At 40.1% G+C, this 26,321-nt stretch overlaps 2 protein-coding genes across 5 annotated transcripts in view; one reads left to right on the top strand and one right to left on the bottom strand.

Moving 5' to 3' along the window:
- LOC137258828 (GTP-binding protein Rit1-like) overlaps positions 1 to 12,916 on the top strand; it is a 40,094-nt gene extending 27,178 nt beyond the window's left edge. Inside the window, exons 3-4 of the mRNA XM_067796521.1 lie at positions 10,352 to 10,538; positions 12,113 to 12,916. Of these exons, the coding sequence (XP_067652622.1) occupies positions 10,352 to 10,538; positions 12,113 to 12,369 (444 nt within the window). The 3' untranslated portion in view covers positions 12,370 to 12,916. The remainder of the gene's footprint in view (positions 1 to 10,351; positions 10,539 to 12,112) is intronic.
- A 7,683-nt stretch (positions 12,917 to 20,599) lies between these two features.
- Positions 20,600 to 26,321, bottom strand: part of LOC137258263 (uncharacterized) — a 24,313-nt gene continuing 18,591 nt past the window's right edge. For all 4 annotated transcript variants that reach the window (XM_067795872.1, XM_067795868.1, XM_067795870.1 and 1 more), the window contains 2 exons: positions 23,497 to 23,619; positions 20,600 to 23,130 (listed from right to left, as the gene is read on the bottom strand). In XM_067795872.1, the coding sequence (XP_067651973.1) occupies positions 21,783 to 23,130; positions 23,497 to 23,609 (1,461 nt within the window). In that variant the 5' untranslated portion in view covers positions 23,610 to 23,619 and the 3' untranslated portion in view covers positions 20,600 to 21,782. The remainder of the gene's footprint in view (positions 23,131 to 23,496; positions 23,620 to 26,321) is intronic.

Here is a 26,321-nt window from a genome sequence, read left to right as displayed (position 1 = left end):
CATTGTGCGACTTTAAACAACTTATGACCATGGAAGAGCACATACCATATGTACATGGTGTTTCAGCTCATGTGGGACTAAAGCCTGAAGTGATGCATATCCTTGTTTGTTTAGGACTATGTACAGTATGGTTCAAAATTATTGAGAATAGCTAAAGCATTTCATATTATTAAACGAGAACAAATCAGATAAAATTGAATGTATTGTGAAAGTGAACTGACCTTTTCATGTTGTGTAGGTAACAATTTAATATTTTATCAAGTCTCCTTGAGCTTCACGGCACAGTCTAAGACGGGTAGGCATACTTCCTATCAGAGAGGTTAGTGTCTCGTGAGTTATGCTGTCCCAGTATCGGACCACTTCTCTCTTTATGTCTTCAATTTTTGTCAACCCCTTTTGATTCACACATTCCTTCATCATCCCCCAAATGTTCTCAATGGGATTTAAGTCAGGACTATATGCAGGAAATGGCAATGCAGTCACATTTTTCTCCTGAAACCACTGCTTGGCATGTTTTGCGGTGTGTTTAGGATTATTATCTTGCTGCAAAATCCAGTCATTTCCATAAAACACATGTGCACTTGGAAGGAGAAAATTATCTAATATGTTAGTGTAGCGTTGACTTGTCAGATTTCCCTCAAACACACACAGCGGGGTCGTTCCTAATAAGGATATCCCTCCCCATACATGAAACTTTGGGCTGTATTTAGGTCGTCGATACAACGGTGCTGACGCAGACTTTGTCCATATTTTCACATTATTGGGATATACCCATATTGAGCTTTCATCAGTAAAAATCACATTTTCCCAGTCAAAGTTTTCATGTGCCAAACACCACTCAACACGCCTGTCTTTAGGTTCTTGTTTCATGAGAGGAGAAGGAATTCCAGTCTTTTTCTCCCATCCAAGATCAATCAAATTTCTTCTAACTGTAGATTTTGATACAACTGTTGATCCCCTTTCTATCATTTCATACCTGATGTTGGAGATGCTTGCCCTTTGCTTTTTAGACGCTAAAATTCCCAGCCGGACGCGATCTGAGAAGTCCAATTTTCTGGGTCTCCCTGCTCGTTTCTGGTGCCCAAAATCCTTTCCCTCTTTAAAATTCTTCCTAATCCTATACACAGTAGAAAGAGGAGTTCCTGTTCTCTCTGCCAATGTATTTACATCATCAATTCCTTGATTACACAACTCAAAAATCAACCTTCTTTTATCTTCAGCAGACATTGTTGACAGTGCTGAGGAAAATGACGTCTGCTACAAATTCAGGGGAGGTCACTCTAATTGTACTATACTCAGTAGGCCAAGATGAGTTACCTCCCTTATACCATTACTTAGTTTTAAGTATCAGTGAATCAGTTGAGGTGTTAGGATAGCTCAAAGTAAGAAGAAAAATTCTCAATAATTATGAACCAGACTATATTTTCAAAGCACAACACCGGAGATAAGATAAACCCAATCTATTCACAGTTTATGAAAAAATCAACATCATCATTGAGTTCGCGGCACTGAGGAGTTATTGAATATTACACCACTTTTAGCAACAATCTAGCAGTGGGCGACACCAGAACTGGGTTTCACACGTTGTGTCCATGTGGGGAATCGAACCTTGGTAATCCGCGTGATAACCATAGATTACTGAAGACCAATTCTAACTCGGATCTTCAAGTGTAAAAACCGGCATCGATATCATGCTGGCAAACGAAGCAGCATAATCGAAATAAGTCTGGAAACAATCTGATTCAATTAAAATCTGGAACTCGGACAACGATGATAGGATTCTAGTGGGCGTAGTTCAAACAACAAATTCCTCTAAGCCTACTCTGTTACCCTTCACCTCCAGGAAATAGGTAGTGTTAACTGAAGACCATTTTTATCATCTGAGGCCCACTACACACGTTTCCTCAACAGCCGTCATCTTGTATCTCCTACACCCACGTTGTCATCTACGATGTTATCCTTTGGAACGACATCATTGTTTCCATGATAAAGTATCTGTGGCTTCATCTGCTCTTCAGTGTCAGCATATCTGTTGCCGTGTCTGTATTCCACTGATATTGATTATTTTTCATGCATTTACCTAGTTCCAGAAATCAAACGGTCAGATAGGTGTGGTTGATGCCAGAGCTTAGTCATCAGTTGTAACTACTGCAAGTAGAAAATAATCATTATGACAGACGGCTGAAGTCTTGGATTGTCCAATGACATGTTAGACATTGACATTGGTTTAGGCAGCAATAAACTTTGTAGAAAAGTCACACTCTACATCAAGATTCAGTAAAGAGCGAAACTCTACATTACGAAACATCATGGATAGTTGACTCAGGAAACAATGACAGACGGCTGAAGTCTTGGATTGCCCAGTGACTGGGTGGACATTGGTTAAGGCAGCAATAAACTTTGTAGAAAAGTCACACTCTTCATCAAGATTCAGTAAAGAACTAAACTCTACATTACGAAATATCATGGATAGTTGACGCAGCTGCACAAAGTACAACTGATTTATTATTCATAAGTCTTTCAGCTGTATCTTTATGGGTGCGTATACTTATCTGATGTAACTAAACGCGACATCCCTTGTATTCCGAATCGACGTGGATTATGAGAAGAGAGGGAACTGCTATGTTTAACAATGCATCTGTTGTTGCTAAGAAGCAGCTGCGATGTCTGATTGTCAACATCTGTTGCATATTTACGCGTTACTGTTTCTACTCTATGCGGCACATTGTACCACTCCGCGTTTCTCCTCTAAACCAATATGCTATATGGTATAAAGAGTGTCTGGTGCCACTATCTGGTGTGTGTGCGTGTGTGTGCGTGCACGCGCGCGCGTTTTTGTCTTTAGTTTTACTGAGCATTTAGCAATATTCCAGCAATATCTGGACTGGGTACTAGAAATGGGCCTCACACGTTGTGCCCATGTGAGGAATCCACAACGACTAGGCTACCCCATCGCCCCTAATATATGTTGTTTTGTCATACGCTAAAGCTAACGCGATAGTCTGATTCTGCAAGAGTCTGAAAATGCCTTCGTCATGGTTCATCGAACAAAGAATATGAAAACCGAAACGCATGTGCGAAGAGTTGGATAATTATACAATATTGTTCATTCTATCAAGCATACAAAGTCGGTGCCACTATTCACATATGACGATTCATCCACACATTCGAGATAATGAAGTCTCAAGTACGTATCATATACAGTTTACGTTGACGAATGACAATCTAAGAATACAAGCCTGAGATAACCAGCATGAGATATGACCCCCTTCCTCAACCTCATCGGGAAGTCAGACTTGTTGACGTGGTTGACACATGTCACCGTACCCCAACTGTGTATATCGATGCTCATGTTGTTGATCATTGGGTTGTTTCAATTATTTACAGACCACAGCCACCACCACCTGGAATATTGGCATATGCCGCTCACACGTATACTCGCTCACACACTACTGCACTGCACACTTCCGACCCTATAACGTTCATTGGATTTCATACTGGTGGACATATCAACCCTGCATAGTATACGTATGTGTTTATATAAAGTATGGAAATTGATAGCCCACACTATTAATCCATAAGCACTTAATTAGCCTTGCAGTCATTACTGGTACATAGTAATGTCTCTACCCTGCATATTAAATGTCTGTATTTACAATAAGTATGGAAACAGTGACCCAGCACTACTAACCCACAGCACTTCAGTTATTACTGGGTCACAGTAGAACTCATAACTTAAAACCAAAGATTTATAAATGCAGTTTGTTGTCCATATAATATTTATTACAAATTTTCACACCTGTTCCTGTTCAGCAGCCACATTCTCTTTCATTTATTATAAATCACCAAGAAAGTACATGTATGTACCATGGGTCCAAGACCTCTTTATTGAATACATATGTCTGTCTGCCTTCTTCGGACATTTTACTTCCTGATGCCTCGTCCAGTCCATGTTCAGTCATATATTCCACACGACTTTTAATCATCAAGTACTAGAATCAATCCCTGTTAACTGAAACTTATTTTCATTCATGGCACAAAAAACGTCGCTCATAAAGACAGGATAGGAGGGATGCATATGACACACAGTTACACCCTCCTGGTAGCTAAAAGTACATTGAAGCAATCGATATTTCTTTGGTAATGGAAAGCCAGGATGCAATTAGTTGATACGCCGGGAAGGCAGTCAAGGCCTACAAAGACGGTCAAGGTTTCCGTGAAATTGGCGTCATTTCCTTGATTACTTGCGAAAGAGAACCCTCCGCGTGAATATGTGGCCATAGCTCAAAAAGCAAGAACGGAATTAAATAACACATAAATAATTAAAACCCACATTAAGATGTCGTGCGAATGTTTTCTAGATAGCGACCAGAATGGAAAACACAATGTAAGGGAGTATGCGAGTGGTGAAGCCTGCGAACATGATGCTGGGAACACCTTGAAGCCAATTTAGGAGTTCGAAAATATGATATTCGGATCCCGGAACGTCTAAGGGATGCAACTCTTAATTTAGATGACTGGGGAACTATTGACCCCAACATTTAAACAGAAGAGAAGTGAATGAGTGTGTGAATGAGATGAGATTAATGATGTGAACACACCGAACATCATGAGACCAATTTATGTTCATGTCATACTCCGGTCACCTAACAAGGGGGATAACTGAACGAACAACTTTGCTTTGACTGAAATCCATGTGGTGATACATTACAAAACATCCATTATTATTGTATCAACAATGATTCAATCCCATATATCTCCCAGTTTCGACAACCGTACATTGAAAGTACAGTTCCCCTACTTTTTTTAAGAGTATAGATATAATCCATTTTGTTGATTAGGGTCAAATGTCGATATGCAGTTGAATTGTCACTCATGTGGGTCATTCGTGAAAGACTTGGTGAATTACCAGCTTTAATAAAGTGTGATTACACAATGCCATCCCCTAAACTAGTTGGGTTGTGTGTCTAAATCATCGCTCAGGACAATCCAACTATATGGCGGCGGTCTATACGTAACCGAGCCTGGACCAGGCCATCAAGTGATCGCTATCATGTGCAAGTATCTACCATATTTGTATACGATTACTTGTGTCAACCAAGTCAGTGACCTGACCTGACCAACCGAACCCGCTAGTCGCCTCGTGCGAAACGCATGGGTTACTGAAGACCACTTCTGACCGGATCTTCACGTTTCAAACCGGTTTGATATTCACACTGAAACACACCCACGATCCCAAGTTAGACTGGTACATTGATCTCCCCCAAAACCCCACCTTATCCTCATTGTGTTTTAAACTGACTTATTGATTAATTTAAAACGAGCGTCTCCTAATCCAGATCTCCTGAATTGTCAAATAAATTATTGATAATTAAATCATACACAATTAATTTATACCACTATCGGGTCCACACCTCCAACATCGCACTGGTAGTCGCGCCACACAGACGCACTGGGTGTGTCACCTTTAGAAGACACTACTAGTAGTAGGAGGTTTCTCTAATCACATGAGTTGAGAAAGCAACGTTTCAATTCTCCTGGGTTGCTTTCCTTATATGCCAAACTCCATCTCGAGGTCATATCTACTCGCAATCTGTTCAATATGCACATGTCAACCAAGTTCGCTATTATATTAACGAGCATGTTAACTCGGTGAAACGTCTGACCTTTTTGAATAATATATATTTCTGAGAAGAAATTTACATGGATTTTGTTTGATAGTAATGAACATGTGGTGGCTAATGCGTGCTTAGCATTGCGTGCGTATTGTTATTGCTGGGTAATTCTCACGTTCGTTAAATTTGAGTGACCGAGGAGATAGTGAGTGTATTTATGTGCGATAGTTGCATTATAGCAACATCAAAGCGGGGGACGCAAAATTGTACCCATGTCGGAATGTGAACAGGTGAATGCTTCAACCACTGGGCTACGTCCCAGCGCTTTTAGATAGAAAACAGGCTTCCCTGCTTTGAAATTTACCCCAGCCTACCTGAACAACAACAGCAGTGTCGGAGCAGCTCACATAATCATAAAAACACCTTCATGTCACACAATCATGTGACACCATTGTGCCACACTGTCATGTCACGTCACCCTTCCACACCATCATGTCACACAATCATTTCAAACAATCATGGTACACCATCCTGCCACACCATCATGACAAACTATCATGCTACACCATCATGCCACACAATCATGTCCCACCATCATGTCACACAGTCATGTCACACAATCATGTCCCACCATCATGTCCCACTATCATGTCCCACCATCATGTCACACTATCATGACACACCATCATGTCACACAGTCATGTCACACAATCATGTCCCACCATCATGTCACACAATCATGTCACACCATCATGTCACACCATCATGTCACACAATCCTGTCACACCATCATTAAGTTGGAATAACTTGTTCCCAATCCATTCTCTTGAATAAATATGTTTAAATCTAAAATCAAATCATAATGTCACACCATCATGTCACACCACCATGTCACACCATCATGTCACACCACCACGCCGTCATGCAGACTCTAAACAGACATGCCCAGTGCACCCAGTGCAACTTTAGAATACGTAGCAGGAATCCGCAATTTTCTGGACTCCATTTTATTGGGTTTTTTATTTGCAGAACTTAGAAACGCTTTTCCTGTAAAATATTTTCATTTCACAGTCTAAATGCTAGATAAGCTTCGTATAATCCATCCGAAAACAGAGCAGTATTTTCCTGTCTAATCTTTCCATCAAAGGGCTACAGTCTAGAAACACAAAAAAAATCACCATTCATCTCCGACACGAATCTGAAACGATATCATGTTCAAACTATCCTTTCATGCTGTCTGTATTTACTGGGTCAAAACAACGATACCTTTGCCATATCGCTGAAAAGAACAGCTGATCTGTTACATTTCTCAGGGTTCATCTCAGCAAACTGAGGTCAATGTGACCTATAGTCGTTAGTGAAAGATATCATTCACCAGAACGAAGATCCGTGCCCAGATTGTTCCAGACGCTAACCGCGCACTTCTAGACCTAGTCTAGCCACCCTCGTTTTTCACAAACTACCGTAACGTATACACTGCCGCCCGGGATTCCAAATGGTAACAGTATTGTGTTAATACAAGAACCTACCATTATAACAAGCTCCTAATTTCAGTTTGGCGTAACCGAAGTTCGGCATAACCGTATTTCTGCGTGTCCATAGCTCGTCATAACAGTAGTTAGGCATAACGCATTCTGCTGAAATATATAGTAAGTGGCTGCATTAATAAATCCAGTTCATCACAACCGTAGTTCGGCATATACGTGTTCGATACAAAAGTAGTCAATAGTATCATGAATATTCATGAATGCTGTTTAATCAGTACTTCCATGCAAACAAGCAAAACAAAACATGCAGTGTGATCAAATGCGCATATTAACATATGACACAGTGATTACATGTAAGCATGCACAAAGAAGATTTACTCGTTTTCCGATTTACTGAATTTAAACATACCACTAAACAGCACCTAGATTTTATAACCATCTTCATCCCAAACTGCAGGAATATAGATCGACTGAAACTGTACTTGGGATTTTCCGGTGTAATAGTTTCAGGTCTTGTATACGAGACTTATGTTTAGTACTTTACACCCCGTCTTCCTTGGGCCGAACCTACTGACTCTACATGGACATAATCGGAATGATGATTAAACATAATTAGGAACGGATTACCGGTGACAGCAGGATGATACATGCCATCTTGTTTTACATATTCATCGATCATATTTTATCTTCTTTTTAGCTTAGTCGTTAATGTGTCCGCTCATCAGGCCCTCGTTCGAACTGCTGTTGCTAAGAACGGCTTAAAACTATACTCACACCTTTCCACTAACTACTGTGTTAATATAACACCAAAACAACCAGAAATTAAAAGAGTATTTGTGTCCAAAATAAGATTTGAAAAATAGGCGTGTTAAATGAGATGCTGCAATTCAATTTGAAAAGAGCGTTCATTGGCATGACCAGTCATTGATAAGTAGGTCATCATTTGGAGTAGCCTGGTGGTTAAATCGACCGCTCGTAACGCTAAAGACCTGGATTCGGTTCCCTACAGGGTAACAATGTTTAAAGCCCATTTTCTGATGTCCCCCGCCGTGATATTGCTAGAATATTGCTAAAAGCGGCTTAAAACCAAATACACTCACTCACTAACAGATCGTGGTTAGGATCACACAACTGAGCTGTTCGTGATGCTCGATGTATCGGCACTACATCCGCGTGTATTTTACCTCACAATCCACATTTAATGGAAGCTAATTTCCACCCACATAAGACTGATAGGACCCGAAATACACTTTCCAAAACAACTCTTTCAACATTTGTATGGAACCGTTTACGCTTCAGGCTCAGTTATTATATTTTTGTTCAATGTAATTAAAACTTATGTCACAAGACAGCAACAATAGTGTGCTTAATCTCCACGTTGCTACAGTCAACTACTGAGACAAAGTTAACAATCCTCGGGAGGCTGATTCCCATCGTTCAAAGTCCGATTGACTTCTATGCTAATTCAATTTGCATTAAGTACGTCAATCTAACGGTAAACGATCCATCCAATGGATACATTGCTTCTGTAAATAGCTAAACAATAAGGAAGCAGTTTTCGACGATATTATATTTAACAGGGCTCAAAGCTGCATTTTGGACCTTAACCTTTCAGAGCTATAGCGACTCATTTTAGTCGTGTGTCTCAGAACATATTCACCGTGAAGTTCCGGGGCTCAGACAAATCGTATGAGGCGTCTAACGGATTTGGCTGGTCAGACTCTCTGACTTGGTGGTTGACACATGTCCTAATTACGTAGTTTGATGCTCATGCTGTTGGTCACTAGCTTGCCGTTTCCAAACTCGGTCAATCTCAGATATCGCCATGCAGCTGCTGGACTATTGCTGATTGTGGCGTTAAAGAACAAATAAAAGAAAACAATTCAGTTTTCATGTAATACTTTCATTTGCCTGACCGCTTTCTACATAACTATAAAATCTACACACATACAGAGAATGAACAAGTGACTCTTGTGAAACATAACTGATGTTGGCTCCCAAAAGAAAAGCAAAAGTCTCTGCTTTCCTTACCCCGACAGTTCACTGATTACCAAATCTAGTCATCTACTGATATAACCCAGAATCCCAGCTGGCCTCCCCGCTAAAATATTACACAACACTGCCACATATCTCTAGCACAAATAATGATGGGGATATCAATGTAACGTGGCTGTAGAGTGTCAGAGAGTACCGAAGCTAATGACGAACCATCTCCTTGTGCCACATGGGAAATACTTCAACAAGCAGACTTAACACGGGAGTTACGCAAGGCTCTGTGCTACCTCCATCAACTTTACCGCGTTAAGGGCCAGAGGAGAGTTATTCGTGCTCGGTATATCCTGTTTTCTCGTACAACGGGCATGTTACTTCACAGTTACCTAAAATAACCCTCTCGTCACTTGTCTGAGAAGTCCTCACTTCCGAGGCTTTCAATCGACTTCTCCATTCTGAGAATGTGTGTACGTGCGAAAGAAGATATGATCGGTGTTACGCTTAATTCTATTTTTTCCACAGCGTTGGTGAAACGTTTAGGGAAATGTTCTGGTTTCAGAACATGTTTGTTAAGGATGAAAAGATTTAGAGCTTGCGTTAGGGAAACGAAAGCATCTGCTGGCAGCAGTAAGAATTGAGGAATGTCTAATGGCTGTAGAAGTACCAAATAATCAGGTACTAACGTTATCATCCCCCGATGGACAAATAAGTCCCGGTCCTCGCTGTAAGGCGCCTAATAGTTTGTTAAAGTGTTCGATCGAGGTATAATTCTCCATATAGGAATACCTGTACTGTAAAAGACAAACTTTGCCTGCCTTCGTGATAACTGCCTTCCAGAATAACTCACGTTAGCCTCATTTTTTGAATACTAATCTTTAATACGTTATTGAGTTGCGCATATGGCATAGATTAGGGTAGGGATGGGCTGGTCGTTTCAGACGCTGCTGTTCAGGGTAGCTGCCTTTTGGAGTCCTAATGTCATCAGATCCTGTGACAATAACGTTATGCTGAGACGACCCGTGAAGGCCCGGGGTAGAATAATATATTGATCTTTATTCACCCATGCTTGTCATAAGAGGCGACTAACGGGATTGGGAGGTCAGGCTTACTGACTTGGTTGACACATGTCATCGGTTCCCAATTGCGCAGATCGATGCTCATGCTGTTGATCACTAGATTGTCTAGTAGTAGTAGTAGTAGTAGTAATTGTTGTTTTAATTGATGCCATATAATTATCCATTTCGTTTCCATTTCCAGATGGGTGACATCGAAAGAGTCAAACCTGACTGTTTTCTGGTTGTGTTCTCTCTAACCGACATCACAACTTTTGAAATGGCCAAAACCTTGGTTCGTCACATTCGAACCGACCTCGGAAACAACAGCGCTATCATCATGGTCGCCAATAAGACCGACCTTGTACGGCGGAGGCACATATCTGAAAGAGGTATGATAAACCTGAAGAACAAGTTCAGCTTTTTCCACGATAAAGTGTTCGATCGAAGTGTTCTTGTTATCTAAAGGGTTTCGGTGTTAAACGATTTCCAAAGGTTCTAGCGGGCTTCGTGTGGGGAGTGGGGTAGCTCAGTGGTGTTAAAGCGTTTGCTCGTCACGTTTAAAACCTGGGTTCAGTGCCCCGCGTGGGGACAATATGTGAAACTCATTTCTGGCGAGCCCCGAAGTGATACTGCTGAAATATAGTTAAGAGCGGCGTAAAACCACACTCACTCATTTGTAGATTTCATCAACGACATAAATGTCTTTAGACGTCTGCACCCAATTGACACGTCGTTGTGTAACTGACATACTGACATACGCTCAAAGAGATCGCGTTATCTCCAGAATTAGTTAGTATCAACCGTTAAACCCTAGGAAATGATATTCCCATATATAATTCAAAACCCTCCATAATACACCTGCCTTAACAACAAAACGTAATACATGTACCGTAAAATACGTAGACACAATCTCAAACAACCAAACGTCAGTTCCTTTTGTAAAGGTTGCTTATGGCGTGGGCGTTAGAACAAGATGGACGTCGATAAGATTAAATTCTAAGACATCTTCTAACTCGATCAGCTGTAGTTTGGATACTTTGGGCTGCGAATAATGTGTTACTCAGGGTCATTTTCTCATTCTCCCGTCATTCGGTAATTACCTGTTCGAATGATGAGCTCTGTTGGGAATTTCTCACACGCAACGTTATACAGACCAACTCCCACACAACCTTGTAAAGATGGCGAAGTCCTGCTGCCATGATAACATTAATCATTCTAATTTACTAATGGGTGTATCTCTAGAGAGAGTCAAACAATCGTGTTCGTTGTTGATCATTTCTTGGGCCATCACGCTAAACATATGCTGATGACATTGAGCAGATTTAATGTCATTTGGATGAGCTGCACTGTTTTGATATCTACGTATATTATGGCAATTGGCTGGAGGGACCACTCGAATTACTCATTGCCATTAGTAATGAAAGCAAAACATGTTGGGAATATTATGGATTTTCGTACGAAAGAAAATTACAAGCGTTATCAAAACGTTACCAGGCTGAACAGTTGTCAAAACACTGCTAACATATAAGGTCCAAAACATACCTGTGATGTCAGTCAATATTATTTTCCGCCCTCATTAAGTAAACTTTTCGCGTTTCAATTCAGCCAACTCCTGATGTTGGTGTACATACTTTATGTTTTGTGAAACGTAGATTTCAAGGAATATATTAAGATAATGGTGTATTTTATTTATGTTTTTTATGCTGATTTATGATAAAACGTCATTATTTAATAATCTTGTGGGCAGTGGGGTAGCCTAGTGGTTAAAGCTTTCACTCGTCACGCCAAAGACTCTGGTTCGATTGTTTACATAGCTACAATGTTTGAAGCCCATTTCTGGTGTCCTCTGCTGTGCTATTGATATTAGCATTAATAGAATATTGATAAAAGCAGCATAAAAGTCACTCACGTATGTTTTCTTGTAGAGACAACAGCAATAATTACCAATCCTGTTTATCCACAGATGCCATTGCAATTGCCTGCAAATACGACTGCAAGTATGTGGAGATTTCTATTGCCTTGAACCACCGAGTGGATGACCTCATCGTTGGGATTCTCAGCCAGATCCGACTCCGCTTGCGACCTGACCGAGACAAGACACAGGACAAAAAGCTCAACAAGATGTCACGTCCCAAGAAAGTGATGACAAACCTTTTCAGCAAACTGTTCAAAATCGGCCACGCATCTGAAACGCAAAGATGCGAGGATCTCTTTTCTTGAGCAATACAACTCGTAAGGTGATGGTGATATTCAACAGGTTTCGTTTCAGAACACCTGTTCAAAAGAGTCAACCATTGGAGCATTGAATGTTCCGTGGCCGGATCTTTTTGGTTAAGATGTTCCACAACAAACGACAGTGACGTTGACTTTTCTGTCCACGGTGTTTTGTAAATTACAAATAGGATATCGTCGTTGTCAGTTTTCAGATAAATATTCAATGTGCTTTGGCCAAAAATACCTTCTTTCCTTTTGAAACAGATTTGTGAGCTTCAATGCTTATACAGCTGCAGTGGGATTTACGGTGGCTGTTTGAATGAACACTTGCTCAGATATGTTTGCAGTCTTCATTTCAGAGTGGATTTATTCCTGTGATGCTGGTATGATAGTTTCAGTTCCGAAGATACCGATCCTTGTGTCTTTTCTCCATCTCCTCAAAATGCCATCAATAATGGTCGAGACATTGACATCCTTTACCCTCCAACAACCAAATGGTGTAAATAGAAGCTACTTTTCTCCGTTTATGGTTTTGATAAAATGTTTCTTTGTATGTTTGCCTAAGTTTTGTTTTTCCCTGGCTTTCTATGATTTTCTTCATTTTTCTTTTTATCGTATTCATAAAAAATATGTATATGTAACCCTCTTTTTTTCTTTTTTTTAAAGATATTCCATTGTTGTTATTTGATTGAGGTTGAACCTGTTTGGATGAAGAGATAAAAATGTAGTCATATTTTACAACTCAAATTGATGTCTTGAACCTATCGTTCACATTTCCAGGAATGATAACAATATCAGTATTCGATATCAATTTGAAATTCTATTTACTGAAAAAAAAACAACAAAAAACAAAAAAAACCAAAGAAACAAACAGACAAGGGAAAGAGGAAGTGATCTGTTTCCATGTATGATTTGTTGTTTCTTGTTTATATCCTCGCTATGCAATAATGCAAAAATACCACGATGTAAATAATCGAGACTTGTCCAGACTCACCGAGCGGTTAGTGTTACGAGCATCGCCATCAGGACGTTGTGAGAAATAGGGGCGCGAGTGCTCCATTTCTCTACGATTCCCTGTGGTGATGACAAAAAGCAAATATTTATTTGGTGTTTAACGACGTACATACAATACTCCCGCTACATGGCGGCGGTCTGTAAATATTCCAGCCTTGGAATGTCATTGATCAACAATATCTAGTGATCAACAGCATGAGCATCTGCGTGTTTGGGGTACGATGACATGTGTAAACCGATTCCACGAGCTTGACCTCCCGATCATGTTAGTCGCCTCTTACGACAAGCATGGGTTACTGAAGAACAATTCTCATCCGGATTTTCACGGACCTCTCTGAGACTCGTCCTTGGCAAGAACGCCGTGATGCTGCTGATATAACCTGGGTCCATATTCTCGAAATCGCGTAGCCCTGAGAATTCGTAACTTTTGATCGTAGCCAATGTGTTAAGAATGGGCTTTAGAAGTTCGTAAGGCTACGAATGTTTCGAGAATTGAAAAGGGAAATCTCTAGAATTGCATTTTTAGGGCTTTAGCATTGCAGGGAGTGCCAGCCCGCAGGGAATATAATGTGGTTCAGGAACTCTGAGACAGACTAGTAACCTTCGAGCATTGGCATTCGTTGCTACGAACAAAAGAGAGGTAACTGGTGTCAATCTTGAACGAATGAGCTGACTTGGTAACGACCTGATGCTTGTATCTACTAACACGTATACCTAAGCAACAGACGGCCAGTGTCAAATACAGTCCTCGAGTTCAAGCTGGTACAAATAGGTCATGATTCGGTGCCATTGCTCTTTGAGGTCTGCAAAAAACAAATCGTTCTTATTTTGAAGGACCCCGAAAATGTGATGCAGTTCAATTAGAACATACGTTTAACCGTTATTGTTGATGAGAACTCGCAATATCGTGACAAGAAACAGCTTTTTCTCAATGTAAACAGCAATTTAACTCTTTAGGGTGTTGTTGCGAAATTCTTCTCCACAGGTGAAACCAGCTAAATGTTTCATCAGTAAGCAGGGTTTATGATAACGTGGTTTTATATACGTCATAATATATGCAAGCAAGGCGTTGACGGAATACAAATAAAACAGTGATCTGTAATGAGAAAATATTGTGACTTTATTTATAAACAATGTTTAAACTACAATACGATAATAAATCATACATATGACACATGAAGAAAACCACAAAATACTGTTGATGATTTTCGTTAATTCAAATATGGTTGTATCATTTCAGTCTCACATACAGTATTGTTTATTGATGTTTTTGGGCTTTTTCCAGTGATTGGAGACAAACAGGTACCGCATTTCGGACAAACTCTCTGAAGTGTTCACGTGGTGTATATGCGCGTGATTATGTACATCGTACACTGGCGTTTTACTGCCCAGTTAAACCTCTCCATTAGGGAACTGGTAAGGGAGGTGACTAATGTTACCTACATCCATCCGTTCGTTATAAAAGGGTTCGATATAAACGTTCTTCGCTGTATTGTACGCCACTGCGCGCGTACGTGCGTGTGTGAATGAGAGAGTTTAGTTTTCTGCGGATTCGGCACTATATGAACAGATGAACAAGTCAGCGACCCTGACCATCCGATCCCGTCAGTCGCACCCTTAGACAAGCATGGGTTACTGAGGATCAATTCTAAACGTCTCCGTGTGCGTGCATACCTGGGATAATGCAAGATTTATTGCGCAAGACCACTGAGATTTCACATGGATACCCCATGTATTCTTGTTCACCTGGTCAGTACCGAAGTCCAGGCAGGGTACCATCAAGCAGACCGATGAGGCAGTCAGTTCACTCAAGTACAATAGTCAACATCCTGTTTAATCTGCATAATAGAAACAAGAAACAATTTAACGTAAGTGACGTTTATCAGAGATGAAATCGGAAACTACAAAATGGCACATTTTCAGATTGTGTTCTATAACACATATGATGCCCATGCTATCTGAAAAACAAATGGTATATTAGGATTGTCTGACATATTTTTTAAGTCTGGGTGACCTTGACAACTCGTTTGTGTATGTTTCCTAACTACCATCACCATCTCCAAGACGTGGCACTAGTGACCCACTGGTTCAGGAGTCTCTCGCTTGCAGGATGCCTATATAGTCCGATCATACAGTCGCAGAGACAATGTTGTGTGTTATAGGGTTAAAGAGATAAGTGAGATTTTCTGTTCTGCTCTTCACTCTCGAACACACATTGCTGATGGAACCTTGACTTCATCGATATTGTAAGGGCGCATCGTTTAGGTGCTAAACCAGACGCTCAACACCCACACAATCGTATTCCAAATTAACGCTGGGTGAGAACAGGTACAGGAGATTATACGTTCAAGTAAAGCATTGTTTCCCTCTAACGTCATCAACATTATTGCTTTCGAAAGAGTGACCGACTGAAGCTTTCTTCAAGAATGGTCATCTTGCTAGCCTTTCACAGTTAATAAAACGACCACAGGACAGCTTTTTACAGGAAGAAGCATAGCTATTGTCAGAAGAACATGAATAAGTCATCAATATATCGAACTCAAACTAGTGCCCCGCAATCAAAGTCTGTCATCAATATATGCATGACACGTAGCATGTCATGTGAACTGGAAGATATATATTATCTTGAATGTAACAGCTGAAGTGTGTATGTTTCTAATCTTTGCTGGAATTGATCTTCAACCACTGCTTGTCATAGAAGGTGATCAAATTATCAGGCTTGCTGACTTGGTTCACACATACTGCCGTCATAACTCTGGAATATTGCTCAGAGCGGCGTTAAACGAGAAACAAACAAAGCATTTTATTTGAAACGTGAAGGAGTAAACAACTTTAAAAATACTAATAATAATTCATTTATTAAGCGCCAAGTATCCATTTGACTAGTTGCTCACTAGATGATGTAATTAAATCTGCATTAGAAGTATCATCCAGGATAACCCCAACTGTCTGTGAGGCACTAAAAGATTAATAGTCACATGACTCATCTCATCGGGTACCCATTTTCTGCTGGGTGAACAGAGGCCTTACCCAGGGTGAGACCACATGTATCACATGTGCTTATTTGTGGGGCATGGCCGAAGTCCACGAAACTCTCAAGAGTCAAGCTGTCAAACACGGTTACCCATCCAGGATCTCTCCGCCCAACACTGCTATACTTAAATGATTTCCGACATAAGCTCTGTGCACAGGACCACACGCTGCCAACATAGTTCTTTCTTTGAATTAGTTGCATCACACAGATATACACGTGTTCGCCTAGCTAATGAGAAAGTAGTTTGAATGTAGTTTACGTGAATACAGATAGCGACACCCTGCTGAGTCACATTGTGCTCCTTCTCTACAGGTCGACATTTTGTGTTGCAAATCGAACGTGTTATGACAACGAGTGGGACAATATATATGGTAACCACAGAGACAGATTGTCTTTTGTTACCTCATCCCATTGTGCACCAATAGTACACTGCAACCACACCTTTGGGTCTCATGCATGGACAACCCCTTAAAGAACTGTGTTACACTGTGGTAATAGATAATACACCCTATACATACAGATAATATATCAGTGATAAAGTGAGGGAGTGAATGTAGTTTACGTCTCGCTCATCAATATTCCAGCTATATGGCGACGTCGTGTAAATAATCAAGTCTGGACTTACAACTACGCCGTTTCTATGGCGTTGAAGAACAAAAAGCAGGTTATGACTAGATTTGTCTGTCGATATCCACAGGGCATTAATAAGCATCCCAATCTTGTACACTTTTTAATGAACTATTAAAGAAACAATCGTTTTGCAAAAGATTTAACCTGTCATCATCGACAGGTTATATTGCTGCAGTCGCATTCAGCTATGCAGACACTAATAGAGTGGCACTAATCTCTGGCTTAAACCCGCTCTCTGTCACTGCCAGCTTGGATCACTCACCTACCGTGAGATGATTTGCTCACAAGTGGAACACTGCGAGTGACATGAAAATTGACTATTGTCCGCAGGGACAGGCCAAGTAAACTTTCAGACGATGTCAGGCGATGATTCGGACCTGCACCCTCAAGTAGCTGAGAGGTTAGGCTGCTGGCCTTGTGTGTTGGCGATTAGGTGCCTGACTCTGAGGGTGCAAGTTCGAACCCTGGATGGGACTGAACTAAAGTTCTGGAAAAGTACTTTACTATAGTTTGCAGTGAAAACGTACCGATTTCACATTAAACAATACAGTAAATCAGAGAAAGAGACATTTCGATTGCACATCCTCGTAATTTTACCTTGCCAGTTGAACATTTAAATCTCAGTATTGTATTCAAGATAAAAGTTGATGAGCAAATGATCGTAGATTCAAATCGTTATTATTGGCTTGCATTACAAGGGGGTCGGCGTAGTAGTTGGAACAGCGCAAAAATACGCTCGTGCAGTACGTGATGAGCGTGAACCTAGGCCAACCCTGCTTGTTCTCGGTGTTTCGTTTCATGAGCGTAATCACCTGTAATACAAACAATAATAACGATTGAAACTACATGTATTATCGTGTGTTCAACAACTTTTATCCTAAACTGATTAAAGCCCTGAGATTTAAATTTGTATTTGACAAGACAAAATTATGAAGAATCGCAATCCCACTTAACTTAATTCGATCTTCATTTTTGTACAAGTTGTAATTCATCGGTACGTTTTCACTGCAGACCGTAGGAAAGTGTAATGTCAAAATAACATATGAGTTCTGAGGCGTTACGGACATTCATGCGATACATATCTCTCGTCACCAGTGTTTAAACAGTATGAGCACATAACTATAGCAATGTGCTCATTCTTATCTTCTTCGAGTTGTATACATAGATCTGTTAGTTATACAACGTCAAACTTTTATGATCGATCTTCGGACTTGTTCGGTGTTAAAACGTGTAAATTGTACTCCGAAACAATGTTAAAGTCAAGTATATGTAATATGCATGTTAGGCATAAGCTGTTAATACACACACACAGAAATTAGTGTCAGATCGACCGAGGGGTGAATATGAACGAAGAGAGGTCAACCTATGGATTGCACATTTAATTGTCTGAATTTTGTATTTTAGAAACATAAATCTTTGCAGCGTTGTTTAAAATCAAACCTCTAAATTTGAGTACTGGCCGGCCACAAAGCCTGTGCTCCAAAACAGGCATCACGATGACAAGTCACGTGATGAGTTAACGAAGATATCTGCTGTTTTTGCATCTATACAAAGAATGTTAAACATATGGAGTTGAGGGTATTTATAATCTGTTTCATCAGTTCTGGATATCCAGCACCATTTTCTTGGTGTAACCAGTAAGGAAAATGTAAACGTTTTTTTAAGAACCAAAACAATATCCTTATTTATTCTTTGTCCGGATGTGAAAGGTTCGAAACACCCACTGATGGTTAAATGGGCTATTTTATATACATTGTACGTTAGAAATAATAAAAGTTTGTGACAAAATTCGATGCATCGTTTCAAATCAATGAGAGGCAATATTAACTCTCACTTTTAAGTGCTACTTTTCTTGCGATTAGAAATAAATATTTATCCACTATGCAAACATACATGAGATAATTCATACGCTACAAGTGTTTATGTCATTGATACCCCATGTTTGCATTTCAGCGTGTGTTATAAAGATATCCCGGTAACCTGGGCTACAGTGATACCCTGAGGATCATTTCCACAACTGATAACGAAAGTCTCCCCTCTGAGTACCGCCACTGACAAACAAATTTATGATCACACTTCAGGTGTAATTCAGCTTGAGTAAACACATTTGGTTTGTTTAAGCCCAGTCGTCATTACAACATCGTTTGTCTGCTGAATCCCTTGCAATGGTAGCGTTAAGTACTGCTTTTTGTTATCGGGGTGTATCCAGGAATATTGGCGGATACTTAACGATTCAGTCGTTGTGGGCGTGTGCACATGTTGACAACACGTGTGGCGCTATATGCTGGGAGCTCCTGCATATCTCACATACACCACGTCAGTGAAAAAGATCTACTACCCCATGACATACATACAGAAGGGACGTGACATCTGTGACGTGCTAGAACGTCGCCTAAAATAGGTATGAAATTTTGGACAAATACAACCAGTAGGGGCAGGATCGAGATGCTGAATATCAGCTGTGACATGTGCAAGAATATCGTATGAGTATTAAGACTTACAGAAGAAAAGAAGAGGAGACGAGATGTTTATACATATGTTTATATAGAGTATCTTCTTTGTCGTGCTACAACATCGTATAACATATGCATTAAGTTTTAGAGAAATGATGTTGATACATAACACCTGGTGTCAGCGTTTTGTATGGAGTGTCGGTTAAGGGATGAGTTTATAGGCAAATTTCCGAGTTTACTGAAGTGTCGTACAATATTACATGTCTTGCCACCAATATTTATACATTTTTCAAACTGTTATGTTACGCTTTGGTTTACGTATGGCATGTGTAGTGTTTACGAATGCATTTCAGTATCAGCTGTAAAGTGTAATTGTCCAGCTATATGTCGTACATGTCGCGCCTGGACAAGACAATCCAGTGATGAACACCATCAGCATCAATCTACGCATTAACGTAATTGGGATACGAAGCTAGTCAGTCTGAACGCACGATCCTGTTAGTCATACGACGATCATAGGTTACTGAAGACCAATTCTAATCCGGATCTTCACGGGTTCAGATTCAGTTTATTCAGTATTTAAGGCCCTGGACGGGTTCTGGACTATGAAAGGACCATTTACTGTTACAAACCATAGTCAGCAATAACAAACACAATCGTTGTAACCGACTTACGTGTGTTTATAGAGAGCGCTTTAGAAATCAAGAATTTATGCTTCACGTTGATCGCTTCTTAAAGACAGAAGCAAGAATGTTTGTGACATTTGAGTTGCACCATTAGTTTCGGAGATAACTGCTGCCATTTCAAATTGCCTTTTACGTTATCTGCCCTTTGTCGCACACATGTATATATGCATGTGGTATATGTTGTGTTCGGTAACCTGAGTATCAAGTTTCTTGTTTTTCAGAGACTTTGACTGGCCGATCGGAAGCTTTGTCCCTCAATATCTAACCTAATGAAACACCACTCTGACGAGAAACAAACAAACAATATATTCTACAACATTATTCACTATTTTGTGTGTTTCGGGGTAAGACAACACTCGGGGGTTTCTTTGTCACGAGGCACGCAAGAGGGTTAAATCATCGACTGCTGAACACCTATGTGAGAGTGCTAGTATGGTTTTATTCCAGCGATATCACAGTGGAACACGTGACATGTGCTTCTTACACATGTACCCATGTGGGGAATCGAACCCGGTCTTCGATGTGACGAGCGAACGCTTTAACCACCAAGCTACACAAACGCCCCGAACCACTGTGCAACCATTTCTGTAATAACCTGAAACTTTTGATGTCCATACCTATGTTGCTCCTAGTATACACCTCATGGACATATGAGTGAGGTAGTGGATTCGATTCCCGGATGGAACACAACTAAAGTACTAGAATTTGTACTTTACCAAGAATGTTTAATCCCAAGTGTAACAGATGTTACATGTCACCGCGTCATTAATCATTGTGAATGAACGCAAACAGGCAGTTGTTCGAATTGCAAGAAGCATGACATTTAAGAAATATGGCCAGTAATGTTCACTCCAAAATGCAAGACATTCAGACGTGCTTGTCATTTCTACTCAATACAGTTTTAAAAAGTGCAGAAAAAACACCCGCATTACCATAGAAACACGACTTGACAGTGGTGCTTCACTGACAGCCTTCAAGGGGATCGAATTATCATCTTTTCATCATGGTTGCAGGTATTTTGGGATTATGGTTGGAAATGAAATATCATGCTTTATAAATGGAACTAAAACTAGTCTTGGAGCCTTATTAAACACTTTTGCAACTTTTAATCAATTTTCAGGCCTGACATGGATAAATAGAAGGTAAGCTTCGGTGGTTGACATGTTGAATTATGTTCGGAATATCCGTCTGGCACGGGGGGATTTTTTATGTTTGAAGTACCTTGAATGCCCTTCTTCAGAATTGTTTGATTATAAATAGAAATCATTAATGGACCATTAACCTAGAAAAAGTAGGGAAAATCACAGTCATTGTAACTAATACATATGTTCTCTTCTTCACCATAAAATCAGTTACTAGACTGTCTGGTCCAGATTTGATTATTTTCAGACAATGTTACTGGATTATACCTGAGCGCTACTTTGAAAACTCAAGCAGAGAAAGACATTACGGATGATAGCATTATAATTTGTTTCATCGTAATGTATTGTGTCACATCTCTGATCTTGTTGATCCAAATCGATAATGCTTGACCATAACTCCGGCAGTGCATTGTTTGCTGGAACAGTTTAGCTAAATCCACACAAATTAATCCTAGCATCCTCATATATTATATATGTCCTGCACCTCCTCCATAATCATGTCCAAAGCATCTCTATAAGAACGTGGTTGGTCGCCAGATTCGATAACACTGTATTGTAACATCCTTGCAACTTTAAGAACATTCTGATGGAGTCTATGCACCTCATCCTTGGGAATTTCTTCTAAAATGTCTCGAATCTGCTCATGTCGTTCTATGCGTTCCGAATCAATCGTCACAATGAATTCAGTATAATTCAGTACCCTTTGGAAGGGGTATTCCACATTTTGATCAGCAAATCTGAAAATGACTGGAATGCATCCACTCTGAATACTGTCATAAAATGACTTCCTCGTTGGAGAGTCTCCTGGAGGTTGAAGACAAAACACGGACTTCTGCATCCATCCAATTGTGATGTTCTCATGGCCAGGTCGGCATTCTGTTGTTGTTAGGATCACCTGTGTTGGGGTATCCTTTCCTTGAGCTTGTACTTGCTCAACAAACTTTTCATAAGTAGTATCCACCACTTTGTGAGGCATCTGGTCCATGATGATGTTTCTGAATTCATTGGTTCTACGGTCACTGGCAGCGACAAAAATCATCAACTGCCTTGATTCTAACCCAGGTGAGGATATTGACTGTGACGCTGTTTTGGTGTTGTACAGATGCACATACGATGGATAAGGAACCACTATAACTCTCTGGTTTTCAATACCTAGAAACTTTCTGTACCAAGCGTATGCTTCCTTTTCAATAACAAGGTAAGTCACGTCTCGACATTTTTCATTCTGGAGTAACGGGTGGTCGCTTGCTGCTTGTTCCCTTTCAATTTTGGCAAGTGTTGAGATATGAGGCTTCCCTTGCCTAAAGTATGGCATGGCATCTATAATATCGAACATTTCATTTTGTAATTGTTCAATAGTCGTAGACCACCTGCAGAAGAAGTACACGCCTAGGTAGGCGGGGATGTAGAAGATGTCAGCTTCCTCTGGATTGAGGGTTCGGTATCGACTCTGCAGAAGCTGGTTGTGAATAATTACCTCCAGGGAGAACTGATTGGTATAAAACACTCCCATCTCCCCTTCCCTGTAAATAAATTTTCCTAAACCTCCATTTTGTAAGTGAAGACACAGATATGGTTGGGCATCATAGTTTACACATGTTTCAATGTCTTTGTTGAACCTTGTAGGAAGGGAATAAATATAAACCTTGGGTATTTTCTTTGCTGTGTTCAGTTTTATATTCTGGTCTTGGTTATGAACATTTCTTGTATACATCCCGGTTAGTAGTGTTTCTGTTTTACTTGCATCGCACATCGTCGGCTCTGACATGTATTGCAGCTTCTCACAAAGAGAATCAGACTGTGGTAATCTGACAACAAAAAATAAACTTTATGAAAATAGCAAACAGATGTTTTGTGTCGACGAGTTTAAATTCTAGCTCAGGACGTTTGGACATATTGATTCAAACGATAGAACACTGTAGATTAACAATACAGGTGATTCTGACGAATAAAGAGACAAACATATATGCATTGTCGCGGGTATGTCGGTATGTGTGAAAATGGCTTGAAAGGTTAACGATTAATTTATAATGTAAGAATATTGTTGGGTCAGACTGAAGTGCACCGTAGTTTACGAACCGTCTCATGGAAAACGGTACGTTCATCTTCATAAATACTGACAAAGATGAATCACGAACAACGGCTAATATCTAATAATTTTGATTGAAATATACCTTGTGTCATGATGAGGTGTCTCTTCCCGAGTCCATACCACAACGACTCCCCACTTGAGAGCTACAGTTACCAACAGCCATGCGTTACTTCTATGTTTCCTTGAGAGGAACATGTCGTCACATCTGAAGAAACAGAAACAATGATTAAATGAATGATTGATTGTTTTTCCTTGTGTGTGTGTGCGTGTGTGCGTGTGTGCGTGTGTGCGTGTGTGCGTGTGTGTGTGTGTGTGTGTGTGTGTGTGTGTGTGTGTGTGTGTGTGTGTGTGTGTGTGTGTGTGTGTGTGTGTGTGTGTGTGTGTGTGTGTCGCTTTTAACATTATTCCACCAATATCACGACAGGGGACGCCTGAAATGGGCTTCACACATGGTACCCATGTGGGAAAACGAACTGAGAGATCTTTGGCGTGACGAGCGAACACTTTAACCACTAGGCTACCTCCACGGACCTGAGAAAGAATGGAATAATTACATTTTGATATCCCCTCGGACATGTCACAAACTATGCAAGAGGCGAGATCTCTCATGTAAACACATGACGCGTATCCGTCCAAGGACCATACACCTTGACTTATCAATCCAATAATTATTCACCTTGACTTACCAATCCAAGAATCATTCACCTGAGCTTACCAATCCAAGAACCATTCACTTGGGCTCACCAATTCAAGAATCATTCACCCAAACTTATCAATCAAGGAATCATACACCTTGGCTGATCAATCCAAGAATCATTCACCTGAGCTTACCAATCCAAGAATCATTCACCTGAGCTTATCAATCCAAGAATCATTCACCTGAGCTTATCAATCCAAGAATCATTCACCTAAACTTATCAATCAAGGAATCATACACCTTGGCTGATCAATCCAAGAATCATTCACCTGAGCTTACCAATCCAAGAATCATTCACCTGAGCTTACCAATCCAAGAATCATTCACCTGAGCTTATCAATCCAAGAATCATTCACCTGAGCTTATCAATCCAAGAATCATTCACCTAAACTTATCAATCAAGGAATCATACACCTTGGCTGATCAATCCAAGAATCATTCACCTGAGCTTACCAATCCAAGAATCATTCACCTGAGCTTATCAATCCAAGAATCATTCACCTAAACTTATCAATCCAAGAATCATTCACCTGAGCTTACCAATCCAAGAATCATTCACCTGAGCTTATCAATCCAAGAATCATTCACCTGAGCTTACCAATCCAAGAATCATTCACCTAAACTTATCAATCCAAGAATCATTCACCTAAACTTATCAATCCAAGAATCATTCACCTGAGCTTATCAATCCAAGAATCATTCACCTAAACTTATCAATCCAAGAATCATTCACCTAAACTTATCAATCAAGGAATCATACACCTTGGCTGATCAATCCAAGAATCATTCACCTGAGCTTACCAATCCAAGAATCATTCACCTGAGCTTACCAATCCAAGAATCATTCACCTGAGCTTATCAATCCAAGAATCATTCACCTGAGCTTATCAATCCAAGAATCATTCACCTAAACTTATCAATCAAGGAATCATTCACCTGTATGGTAACGGTTAATCGACACCTGTTGCGGCGTAGTTGGAGTCATGTTCACGTGTTCACAACAATTAACTGGTTATTATTATTATTCATAAGTAGCAGTAGCATCAACGGTAACTGTTACATATCCTGCTTGGTCATGGCAAAACTATTTTTGGTGGCATCAGCAGCGGTAGCTTTTCCATACCAGCGTTAGCGTGCCACATTTTTTTCTTTTCTTTTTTTAGGTAGCCGACACCCCCGTTGTATCTATTGCTATATATCCACTCAAAGGGGAATGTATGGATGTCAAACTTCTATATTATAAGAGACATCACGTTTTGGATCATATCACTCCTCTTATTCTTTCTAATAAAGAAGCTGACATCCACAATGTCTTCGTGTGTGTCACTTCTAAATTTAGGCCATTCAAAATCTTTAACCCACCCCTTTTTCTGTTGTAAATAGGAAACGCATTGCCGCGTTGTTATCCTGATAAAGCATTCAGGCTATATTATGATATACGTCAAGCCACAGTGCGAGTTATGATTCTTAAAAAGATAACATTGTTCTCGCTTTCAGTTCAGAGACTCGGTTTTTTATCAAAATATCCCAAATGCAATCAAAACGTTACTAGGCTGAAAGCAGCGGTTGGAACACTGAAGCGTAACGTTAAAAAATCAAGACGGGAAATTTCGATTTGTTTGGGTTTAAAAGACTGTTTAAAGCCTCTTGACACGTACATGACGGAATATACTACACAAACCTTTGAACCCTACAGCGTGAATTAATAAATCTTAATTACATTTATACAGGCATAAGAAGACGCGAAGGAATGACAATATCACTTTTTTCACAAGCAAGGTTTAGCGCATTATTTTTTCAAAGTTGTTTTGACACTTTGTGAAATATAAACAACGTTGATACTCATGAATATCCGGATTAGGTTTGAACAGCCCTTACTAATAGAGACCACAAACGGGATCGTGGTCCCTTGCTGACTTGGATGATGCATGTCACTGTATGTCAACTGCGTATATCGGTGCTCATGATATCAACCACTGGTTTGCATGCCCAGGGGCGATTGTGTGCCGACAATCAATACACTAACAACGAAGAAATGTAGACAGCTGTGAAAGGAGGACTTGATTTTGAATCAGCAAAATAATAAAATAAATGTAAAAGGTCATGTCGTTACATACGTCATCCAGACCAATAATAGTGTATACCTACAGGGCGTGTCACACGAACATAATTATCTTGAGCAAAGTACATACACGTATGCTAACTTAAAG

The sequence above is a fragment of the Haliotis asinina genome, chromosome 12 (genome assembly GCF_037392515.1).
Source record: "Haliotis asinina isolate JCU_RB_2024 chromosome 12, JCU_Hal_asi_v2, whole genome shotgun sequence".
NCBI classification, from domain to species: domain Eukaryota; kingdom Metazoa; phylum Mollusca; class Gastropoda; order Lepetellida; family Haliotidae; genus Haliotis; species Haliotis asinina.
Note: the sequence above shows the minus strand (reverse complement) of the source record. Positions and strands in the feature narration are given on the sequence as shown.